General features: G+C 49.2%; 1 protein-coding gene across 3 annotated transcripts in view; it reads left to right on the top strand.

Annotated features, from left to right (window-relative positions):
* Positions 1-12,039, top strand: part of LOC133126221 (ecotropic viral integration site 5 protein homolog) — a 78,769-nt gene that overhangs the window by 43,829 nt on the left and 22,901 nt on the right. The window contains exons 11-17 of one of the 3 annotated variants that reach the window (XM_061238193.1): positions 460-513; positions 1,725-1,757; positions 2,193-2,345; positions 5,055-5,189; positions 9,152-9,292; positions 9,773-9,931; positions 10,507-10,653. In XM_061238193.1, the coding sequence (XP_061094177.1) occupies positions 460-513; positions 1,725-1,757; positions 2,193-2,345; positions 5,055-5,189; positions 9,152-9,292; positions 9,773-9,931; positions 10,507-10,653 (822 nt within the window). The remainder of the gene's footprint in view (positions 1-459; positions 514-1,724; positions 1,758-2,192; positions 2,346-5,054; positions 5,190-9,151; positions 9,293-9,772; positions 9,932-10,506; positions 10,654-12,039) is intronic. The other 2 variants (XM_061238195.1, XM_061238196.1) reach the window with 2 other exon arrangements.

The raw sequence follows: 12,039 nt of genomic DNA, 5'->3' as shown, positions 1-12,039 counted from the left end.
TTATTCCAGCGCCTTCACTTCAGTACCAAATCGGCAGCTAAAACAATGTATAGTTTAACCTGCTTTTTCGTAGATGGCCCTGATTTTCCTCTCTGCTTGCTGCTGCGAAAGTGAAGTTATTTTAACCCCTTATGCGTGGCTGCAACCTGCTTTTACATCTCCCTTAAGAGACGGATGTGACCTGCGCGTTACATCTCCCATAACAGATGGATTCGACCTGCACGTTACATCTCGGATCTCATACAGATGCAACGCCAGTGTTTTTGATAATTTGAGAGTTTTTCAAGAGATATGACCGTTGAAATGCATTGTGATTCCTAGGCCTTTCTATGGGTTACTATGGGTTTTCTATTGGGCGCCTTAGTCCATAATGGGTTAAAAACGCAGTTGCTTAGCCGCTGTATAACAACGCTGGTGTCATTTCCTGTTTGTGACAGTGTGAAATACTCTGTCTTACAGAGGCTCCGTACAGAGAACCGGCTTTTGAAACAGAGGATTGATACCCTGGAGAAAGTGAGTTCTGCTCTGGTTCTGCCCTTCATCCTCCATATCACCTGTTACAGTCCGTCCCGCCAATGGGCGTCCGCACAAGAAAGCAGCGCAGCGTCTGCATACGCTCCTCCAGGGTGTGTGCGTGCGTGCGTGTGTGCATGTGTGTGTGCGTGTGTGCGTGTGCATGTGTGTGCGCGCGTGTGTGTCCGTGCGTCTGCGCATATACGCGATTCCTGCGGTTACTAAAATACATGCATCTTGTTTACTAACTGGGCTGTGCAAACCGTGTGTATGGTTTACCAAACTAAACGCTTGCAAACACAATTCGGGCCAAGGTCAATAATTTTTTGTTACCTGATACTATAAAATGAATGCGTAAATCCAAACGGTTCCACTTTGGGAAGGATTTTTTTTGTACACAGTAGTGTAATTTTGAACAGGTAAGTCAAATCGATTAAGGCATTTATGTTTCGAAGTGTAGTTACTGTAACTTGAACACACCTGCTGTACGTGCAACATAATTTATTTGGGTGGGTCTATAACATCCCAGAAATAGATAGGCTGCCAGTTCATTGGGATGCAAGATGGGGTGGGATGGCAGTGCATGCTGGCATTTGTAGTGCGGTTCCTGCCTCCTGATAATGCTCAGCTAATCTGGTATGCAACAACAGGTCATCAGCCTGCGCAGGGCTGCATCAAAGATGCATGCAGTTTGCATCCTCGGTGCTTCGTACTGACTAGCAAATAACATCGATCGCGTATGCTCATATTGCAGTATTACCAGCACGCATCTTCTGCTGCTTTAAGGCCTTAAGGTCTTTCCTTTAACATGTGTATGTTTAAGTACAGTAGTACCAAACCTGTCTTTGTGTGGCCATCATTGGCTGTCTTCTACTTTTCTGTCTGAAATTTGTCAGCGTATGCTACCTCGCTAATAACTGTCCGCTATATCGCTAACCACTGTCTGCTTCACCACAATTTTACCCACACTTCAGTGCCACCACATCTCTGGCTATGTTTCTTCTCCACCCTCCAACACCAAACAGACTAAATGCATTCTCAGGCTAAACGACAAACAATAATTTATATAGACAAAATAAGAGGGTGGAAAATGAACATTCTGTGTATTCTGTCAAAATCAGTATTGTCACTTTATTCGTGTTGAAATTTATTCTTTGGTCTGTTTTTCTCTTTTGTGTGCTTCTTTATTGTTTTTTTCCCCCTTTTTGTAGGAAAGTGCTTCCTTGGCAGATAGATTGATCCAGGTATATCTATACGCTCTCCTTGTCTGTCTTTGCCTGTCTTTCCCTCTCTCCAAGACCTCTGTAGCTCCCTCTAGCATTGCATGCGGACCACTTCCTTAATCGTTATCGTCCCGACGTCAAAGTAAACGTGAGGTAATTTTCCCCCGCTCTGAAATGAGAGAACGAATCTCAGAGACACAGGGGGCAGTGCATGAACATCAGGATAACCGCATGCCAGCGTTCATTTCAACCAACCGGAAGAGGCCGAACCCGAAACTGACCAATGAGAATGGATAATCTAGATGGCTGTCGCCCGACATCAGACCCATAAGTCCCTCCTTAGACGGCATGCTGGCACATCACATCCCGAACCCCACCCCAACACCCCCCCCCCTCCTTTTTTTCCTGGTTGCGCCCATCCACACCGTTGCTCACACCCAACGATTATGTCCCAAGGGACAAGTGACAAGGGCTCAGGAGGCAGAGGAAAACTACCTTATTAAGCGGGAGTTGGCCACGGTCAGACAGCAGTGCGAGGAGACCAGCGCCCAGCTGGAGCACGCCCAGAGCGTCATCCTGCAGCTCCAGCAGCGGGAGCAGCCACAAGGGGTAAGGAGCGGCTCGGCGGCCCCGCCAAGGGGGGTTTGTGAAGGGCAGGGGCGCTGGGCCCTCAGAGGGTGGAGGGTGGGGTGGGGGGGGGAGACATGCACACACACATACCCTGGGAACTCTCTCACTCTCTCATTGGAATCTGCCGACCCGTGGCGGTAGCATGTAGCTTTGCAGCTAAGGTACATTAAATTTATTTATTTTATTTATTTACCAGGGACAGTGCACATTAATCAACACGTTCAGTTTCCACATCAGTGTAAATGTGCCAGAGTTAGCTAATGGGATCATTTTCATCTGTAGTCCCTAACCTGCATGTCTTTGGACTGTTGAATGAGGGAAGGTTGGTGGTTCAAGTCCCATGCAGGCCCATGCAGCTGTTGGGCCCTCGAGCAAGGTCCTTAACCCCATATTGCTCCGGGGGGGATGTTATGGACATGCAAATACTCGACGGTTTTGTTGTCTCATGAAGGCGATTGGAATATGACTTTATAGCTGTGGTGTCATTTGTTTGTGGTAAGCCTATTTGCACCAATTAATGAATACAATGGGTCTTGAGCTATGTGGCTGCTTTTGTTTTGAATATACTGTGGTTTTTGAGTACCTTGATATTTCAGTAAGTGGTCAAAATGATAATCTAGTTTTAAATTTTTCACTAAATTATTCTGTACCTAGAAACATTCCATCCTCAGTTTATTGACATATTTAAAATCAAATGAATTGCTTATCTGCAGTTTGTATTCACAAAGCAATCCAAAAGTATTCAGAGAATTGCGTTTTCTATTTTAAAAAGCAGAAATGTACGAAAATATATTTTCGAGACTGCTCCTTGAATGAGGTGAGATTCATTGTGTTGAGTCAAAGTCAATGTTCTCACAGGGTTTTCGAAAATAAGTTAGTGGACTTCAAATTCTGAATAAGCATGAACGCTGGAATGATGACCCAAGATATGTTTGCACATGATTTAACCGTTTACTTTGCTAATCCATGACAAAAGTCGGTAGTACTTTCAATGAATTATGGTGGTCTGCCGACACTCTAGGCCGACACACAGTCCACTGTGTGTCATTAGCATGCTGCTCTTATGTAAATGCCTCCTGAATAATTAAGCAGCCCTCTGATTGGCACTGGGTGGTGTGACATTGATTCTGAGCCCTGTTCCGAGCCCTTTGGTGCTTTGCGAAACAGCAGAAAAGGGTGTTTAACTATTAATGAGCTAATTTTGCATGCAGGCATCGAAATATAATGCTCTGTCTGCCTGGTATAATATGGTGTTTTACATAATGTTGTTTTATGATTCCTACACTGAGCCACCATTAAACATTCATTGTGCTGTTGGGAGAGGTGGACTGATTTATCATGGTTGTCTGCTGGTTATCGAGCATATAGCTGTGGCACTAGGGGGAGTACAGTAGTATTCTGAATACATAGAGCCAGATAACATGTTGAACGTTTTGCAATGGATAATACTGCAGTGTGCAGGAGGCTTAGAGGTCTGATTGGTAGGTGGGGGAAATTCCTCTGAATTGCTTCAGTGCAGTCCGTAAGTATTTGGACAGAGATACAATTTGTCATATTGGCTCTGTACTCCAGCACATTGGATTTTAAATTAAATGATGAGGTTAAAGCTTTAATTTGAGGGTATTTACATCCGTATCGGGTGATCTGTGATCAGGGTGATTACAGCCCTTTTTAACACATAGTCCCCCCATTTCAGGGTGTCAAGACATTTGGAGAAATGGCTTCACAAGTGTTTCTCATCAGTTAGGTGTGTTCAATTGCTTCCTTAGTATAAGAGTACCTGGTCTTGAATCTGGACTTTTGATTGCCTTTGGAATTGAATTGGTGTGTGCCAACCAAGCCATTATGAGTCTGAGAAAAAATTAAAAAAAACATACTGAAGGGCAAACAATAGGCTAACTGAAATAGACTGAAAATAAGCACTTGCTGTGAAATTTTCTAAATTAGCCCTATATGTGTAATGTATTTGTGTTATGTTATGCAGAGTGCTTAATGCTGGCAGCATATAGAAGCGGGCATGCATATGAATTATATTCCTTTTTAAAGCTGTGCCAATTTATCGACCGTCGCCTGCAGTTGATTTACTGAGTTTTGAATCTTCCTGAATACTGTGATTTGCTCTATCCCTCTGAAATACAACTCCTGCAAACTGCACATAATTCTGGGAAATGGATTGCACTGGAATGTACTCTGTAGCCACATTAGTGTTACTGTACTGTTCCTGTTCTTGAGAAGTGATACTGGTACTGTATGGAAGGCCGCAATTTAGAGATGAATCAAATCGAAAAAATTGATGTCAGTCCATCCTATAGGACCGTAGGGCAGAGGCTCTATCATTTACAGCTGCTCTGCAGGTAACTGATAGCCATATCCTGTCCCTAATAATGTTTTAAATGTACCTTGGGCTAAAATATTCAGACTTGACTTATGTTTAGGTTTGAGCAAAGGTTCAACTTTCAATTTTATGATTGCTTCCCAAAAGAAAGTACAGTCATAGACTTTTCCCCCCATGAAGTGAGTCCAAATGAATTCCTGTTTTCCCCCTTCCGTTTTAATTTAATCTCTATCTGCTCTACCATCCCGACCTGGGTGAAATACGCAGCACAATGCACCATGTGACGCAGCAACTAAAGCCAGCCATGTGTGCTCGGGGTTGTTAAAGGCTTCGCCCTCTGTCGCCCCCTGCAGGAGAAGCGGAACCCGCGCTACACAGAGGACTTCATCCTGCAGCTGGAGAGGGAGCTGGTGCAGGCCCGCCTGAAGGAGGCAGAGTCGCAGTGCGCCATGAAGGAGTTGCAGGACAAGGTTCTGGACATGGAGAAGGTGCGTGAGCCCCGTCAGCATGGCAGTATGAGGACATCACAGCCGGGGTAAGGTCTTAAAGGTCCCATGTTGTACGCCTTTCCACTGTTTTATTTTAGGTCCTGATATCCAAATGACTAAGACATTTGTGTGGTTTAAGTACCAAAAATATTCTCTGTCCAGTTTTACATGTCCATTCATTAGTGCCTGTCATGAGCTTTACCAAGAACAGGCTGTTTTAGTGACTGTGTCTTTAAGGCTCATTGACATCAGTGAACCTCTGCTCTGATTGGCCGGTTAACTCCATCCATCCATCCATCCATCCATCATCACCCGCTTATCCGGAGTCGGGTTGCGGTGGCAGTCGGCAAAGCCAGGTATTCCAGGCGTCCCTCTCCCCAGCAATGCATTCTAGCTCCTCCTGGGGGATCCCGAGGCGTTCCCTGGCCAGGAGAGATATATAATCTCTCCAGCGGGCTCTGGGTCTCCCTCGGGGTCTACGCCCAGTTGGACGAGCCCGGAAAACCTCCAAAGGGAGGCGCCCGGGAGGCATCCTGATCAGATGCCCGAACCACCTCAATTGGCTCCTTTCGACGCGAAGGAGCAGCGGCTCTACTCCGAGCTCCCTCCAGATGTCCAAGCTCCTCACCCTATCTCTAAGGCTGAGCCCGGCCACCCGACGGAGGAAGCTCATTTCGGCCACTTGTATACGCGATCTCGTTCTTTCGGTCACTACCCAAAGCTCGTGACCATAGGTGTGGGTTGGGACGTAGATCGACCAGTAAATCGAGAGCTTCGCCTTCCGGCTCAGCTCCCTCTTCACCAGAACGGTCCGGTGCAACGCCCGCATTACTGCTGACGCTGCACCGATCCGCCTGTCGATCTCACGCTCCCTTCTACCCTCACTCGTGAACAAGACCCCGAGATACTTGAACTCCTTCACTTGGGGCAAAGACTCGTTCCCAACCCGGAGGGAGCAATCCACCGTTTTCCGGCAGAGAACCATGGCCTCGGACGTGGAGGTGCTGACTCTCATCCCGGCCACTTCACACTCGGCTGCAAACAGCTCCAGTGCGTGCTGAAGGTCACGGTCTGATGAAGCCAGCAGAACCACATCATCCGCAAAAAGCAGAGATGCGATTCTGAGGTCTACAAACCGGACACTCTCCTCACCTCGGCTGCGCCTTGAGATCCTGTCCATGAATACCACAAACAGGACCGGTGACGAGGGGCAACCTTGGCGGAGTCCAACACCCACAGGAAACGTGCTTGACTTTGTGCCGAGAATGCGGACACAGCTCTCACTTTGGTTATACAGGGACCTGATGGCTCGTAACAACGGCCCCGGTACCCCATACTCCCGCAGTACACCCCACAGGGTTCCCCGGGGGACACGGTCGAAAGCCTTCTCCAAGTCCACAAAGCACATGTGGACTGGATGGGCAAACTCCCATGACCCCGCCAGCAACCCTGCCAAGGTAAAAAGCTGGTCCACTGTTCTACGGCCAGGACGGAAGCCACACTGCTCCTCCTGAATCCGAGGTTCGACCGTCGGTCGGAGCCTCCTTTCCAGCACCCTAGAGTAAGCTTTCCCAGGGAGGCTGAGGAGTGTGATACCCCGGTAATTGGAGCACACCCTCCGGTCCCCCTTCTTGAAAATGGGGACCACCTCCCCGGTCTGCCACTCTACAGGTACTGTCCACGACCTCCACGCGACACTGAAGAGGCGTGTCAGCCAAGACAGCCCAACAATGTCCAGAGCCTTCAGCATCTCAGGGCGAATCTCATCTACACCCGGCGACTTGCCACTGAGGAGCTTTTTGACTACCTCAGCAACTTCCGCCAGGGATATAGGTGCAGATTCCCCCAAGTCTTCGGGCTCTGCCTCTTCCACAGAGGACGTGTTGTTCGGGTTCAGGAGCTCCTCGAAGTGCTCTTTCCACCGGCCGACAATATCCCCGGTCCAGGTCAGCAGTTCTCCTCCCCTGCTGAAAACAGCCTGAGACAAGCCCTGCTTTCCCTTTCTGAGTCGTCGGATGGTTTGCCAGAACATCCTCGAGGCCAACCGAAAGTCCTTCTCCATAGCCTCCCCGAACTCCTCCCATACCCGGGTTTTTGCTTCAGCGAGTGCCGAAGCTGCAGCCCTTCTGGCCACCCGGTACCTGTCTGCTGCTTCAGGGGACCCCCGGGCCAGCCAAGCCCGAAAGGCCTCCTTCTTCAGCTTGACGGCCTCCCTCACCGCTGGTGTCCACCAGCGGGTTCTTGGGTTGCCGCCCCGACAGGCACCGATGACCTTCTGGCCACAGCTCCTGCTTGCCGCCTCTGCAATGGAGGCTTTGAACATGGTCCACTCGGACTCCATGTCCCCAGCTTCCCCCGGGGTGCGTGAGAAGTTCCTCCGGAGGTGGGAGTTGAAGACCTCGCGAACAGGGGCCTCCGCCAGACGTTCCCAGTTCACCCTCACTACACGTTTGGGTTTACCGGGTCTGTCCGGCAGCCTCCCCGGCCACTTGATCCAACTCACCACCAAGTGGTGATCAGTTGACAGCTCTGCTCCTCTCTTCACCCGAGTGTCCAAGACATACGGCCGCAGGTCTGACGATACGACCACAAAGTCGATCATCGATCTTTGGCCTAAGGTGCTCTGGTACCAAGTACACTTATGAGCTACCCTATGCTCGAACATGGTGTTTGTTATCGACAATCCATGACCAGCACAGAAGTCCAATAACAAAACACCGCTTGGGTTCAGATCAGACAGGCCATTCCTCCCAATCACCCCCCTCCAGGTTTCTCCGTCATTGCCCACGTGAGCGTTGAAGTCGCCCAGCAGAACTATGGAGTCTCCGGGTGGCACCCTTTCCAGGATGCCGCCCAGTGACTCCAAGAAGGCCGGATACTCTGAACTGCCGTTTGGCGCATAAGCACAAATGACAGTCAGAGCTTTCCCCCCAGCGACACGTAGTCGCAGAGAGGCGACCCTCTCGTTCCCCGGGTGGAACTCCAACACAGTGGCGCTCAGCCGGTGGCTTGTGAGTATCCCCACACCCGCCTGGCGCCTCTCACCTTGAGCAACTCCAGAAAAGAACAGAGTCCAGCCCCTCTCCAGGAGTTTGGTTCCGGAACCAGTACTGTGCGTGGCGGTGAGCCCAACTATATCTTGTTGGTACCGCTCCGCCTCCCGCACTAGCTCCGGTTCCTTCCCCACCAGAGAGGTGACATTCCACGTCCCCAGAACCAGTCTGCGACGCCGAGGATCAGCACGCCCGGATCCCCGCCTTTGCCTACTGCCCGTTGGGCAAAGCACCCGACTCCGATGCCGACCCCTGCAGGTGGTGAGCCCACAGGGCGGCGACCCCACGTGACCAGTTCGGGCTGTGCCCGACCGGGCCCCATGGGATAAGGCCCGGCCACCAGACGCTCGCCGACAAGCTCCCCTCCCGGGTCTGGCTCCAGCAGGGGGTCCCGGTTTCCCTTTTCCGGGCGAGGTAACTGGGTCGTTGTGTGGCCGTGTCATGGGAGTCTTTGAATCTCTCTTAGTCCGGCCCCTCCCCCGGGACCAATTTGCCTTGGGAGACCCTACTGGGGGCTAACAGTGCCCCCGACAACCTAGCTCCCAGGATCACTGGGACACACAAACCCCTCCACCACGTTAAGGTGGCGATTCCTCCCGGTTAACTCCAACAAACTGAAAGCCGTCTGCGCCGTGCCGTCATAACTTCACGGAACTTCACATTTTATTCATATGGATTAATTTGGGGACTTGATACTTCTGCAGTGTTGTTTTTTTAGAGCCTTTATTATCCACAGCAAATGTTATTTTCCGCAATATGGGACCTGTTTAAGTGCGGAGGGGTTTCTGCGTTGCAACGTTCGTCGAGAGAGACGCTGGCCATCTGACAGTGTGTGCGTGTGTGTGTGTGTATATGTGTGTGCGTGTGTGTGTGTGTGTGTGTGTATATGTGTATGCGTGTGTGTTACAGAGGAACACGGCCCTCCCGGATGAATATAACGTGGCTCAGCTGCAGGAGGAGCTGATCGGGGTGAAGCTGCGGGAGGCCGAGGCTCTGACCGGCCTGAAGGAGCTGCGACAGCAGGTGAAGGATCTGGAGGAGCACTGGCAGGTAAGGATGTGTGTGTGTGTGTGTCTGCATATGGCTGTGTCTCTCTGTGTCTGTGTGTATCTGCATCTCCGTATGTGTGCGCGTGTGTGTATGTGCATGCGCGCGCGTGTGTGTGTGTGTGTGTGTGTGTGTGCGCACATATGAATCCGTATTCAATTAGTGTGAAAACTCCACCATGTGGAAAATGGCCTTGAGTAGCTAAAATGCATCTCTGACATAAAAAAAGACCCCTTTATGTATATTTAACTGTTATCTTAAACAACTGAAATATGCAAGTGAAATATGAAGAGCTGAGTGCAATGAGTAAGCTTGGCTATATCTGTGTGTGTGTGTACATGTTGTGTGTACATGTTGTGTGTTTACGCATGTGTGCGTGTACGTGTGTCTGTATGTGTGTTTACACGTGTGTGTACGTGTGTGTGTGCACGTGTGCGTACGTGTGTGTGTGCACGTGTGTGTGTGCATGTGTGTGCGGCGCAGAAACACCTGGCGCGCACGTCGAGCCGCTGGAAGGACAGCCCCAGGAAAAGCACGCTGGGCGAGCTGCAGGACGAGCTGATGAGCGTCAGGCTGCGGGAGGCCGAGGTCCAGGCCGAGCTCCGGGAGAACAGGCAGAGGATGCTGGAGCTGGAGACGCAGGTACCCCTGCTTAACCCTGCCTTCCGCATTCACTGCACCTCTTCCCTTATAGACTATGTACATCTATCAGCCAGGAACATTGAACAATTCATCACCTTTTTTAAGCAGTACAGCACAGGGCCAAATCGCACGAGTGAATCTTTAGAATCTTACTTCAGTCTTGCAAATTAAGAGACCAATTCGTACAGTAAAATGCGAGCATTGCTGTAACCTCTTTATATATGCAGAACTGTTGGCCCCTTTTGCTTTTTTGTGTGTGTGTTGTTTTTGTGCTTGTTGTGTGAGTCTAGCCTGTAATGCTAATCATTTTACACCAGGGGGCGGTGGAGATCTGCCAGATAATCTTTTCAATCTTTTCAATCTTCACTCATATTACTGCGTGGATTGGGAGAAACCTCATTTCTGGCTACCTTCTGACTCACGGGCCAAAACCTATCCAGCTCACCCCTGTCCTTCCTCTGACCCTTTACATCACCACACAGGGTGCGGTGCTTCTGTTCATTTCTCATCCTTCCCTCTTTTCCACCCCCCTTCCCCGCCGCCCTCTTCACGGTTGGGCCGAACGCCCCTCCCAGAACCAGATTCACTGCAACCATCTGCGGCGGGCGGAGCTGGAAGGGCGGAGCCTACAGGAGCGTGTGCAGCAGCTGACTGCGCAGAACAAGGAGCTCCTGGGGCAGCTGCAGCAGTCCAAGCGCAAGCAGGCCGAAACCGAGTGCATGGTAGGCCCCGCTGCACCCCCACCCTTCAGCGGGATTTCACTGACACTGCTATCCAGAGAAACTTACAATGCGAACGCGAGGTCAGGTGTCTACTGTGAAGTCCGTGAGTATTTGGACAGCGGTACGATTTCTGTTCTGTACTCCCAGCACATTGGATTTGAAATTAAATGATGAACGTGAGGTTGACATGCAGACTGTCACCTTTAATTTGAGTATTTAGTATTTACATGAGTGGTGCACAGCAAGGGCTGATCCGCCTCAGGATTTTGCGCCAACTTCTGCTCTTAATTATTTAATTAGCTAAATCATGTCTTGATCAGACATTTGTATATGCACCAGCTGCGGACTGCAAATGTATCCTAAAGATTTTACTCTGCTCAAGTACAGGAGTGAACAAGCATCATTTCTTGAGCCATCAGAAAAATAGATCAGTTAATCAGTTGGAACAAAAACCAGCTCGCAGACCGGCCCTCCAGGAACGGAGTTGTGCACCCCTGATTTACAATATGAGGACCAGAGTTGTGCAAATCAAGTCAAGGAAGCCATTATGCAGAGAAATAATAAAAAACAGCAAACGATAGGCTTACCAAAACAAACCGTTTTGGAGCATCATTAAGGAAAAAAAAGAGCACTGGTGTATGTTTGGTATCATTGCCTTGCTGTAGGATGAAGGACCGTCCAATGCGATTGATTTAACTTGAGCTGATAAAATGCTCTTTCTTCTTAATGATGATCCAGGCTATGTATTTTGGTAAACATATTGTTTGGCGTAAACATCCTGTCTAACTGTTATTTCTTTTTTTCTCAGCCTCGTAATGGCTTCCTTGACTGTCATTGGCACATCACTGGTCCTCATGTTCAAAAACATGAGATACTGAAAGCTTTCCTATAACTGCACGACAGAAACAATTGAATACACTTTGCTAATCCAAAACATCTCAGAAGTTGACTGTCCAATTACTTTTCGTCCCCTAAAATGTGGGCACTATGTATAAAAATGGATGTAATTCCTACACAGATCACCCGATATAGCTGTAAATACCCTCAAATTAAAAGGGACACTCTGCACCACAACTCTGCACTGCAACACAAATTATACCTCTGTCCAAATACATACGGACCGCACTGTAAGTGCAGAATTTCCCAAGAGGTGGAAAATTTTCATCCAAAGAGAGAGACAGCAAGTGCAGACAAATGGTCCACTACCCCACGGAACATTTAACTACATGAAGCAAAGCCATAGACTCACAGCTGCCGAAAACCTAAAAGAAAAGAAAAAAAGAGAAGATATACTTATATAGGTGTTTGGGCTCGGTAAAAGTACAGAGGGCAGAGGAGCTGAGACGAAGAGGCGTGACTTCTGTCTGTGTCGCTTCTGCTATTCTG

Source organism: Conger conger, chromosome 4 (assembly GCF_963514075.1).
Source record: "Conger conger chromosome 4, fConCon1.1, whole genome shotgun sequence".
In the NCBI taxonomy this organism is placed as follows: domain Eukaryota; kingdom Metazoa; phylum Chordata; class Actinopteri; order Anguilliformes; family Congridae; genus Conger; species Conger conger.
This window is presented reverse-complemented; position numbering and strand designations above follow the sequence as displayed.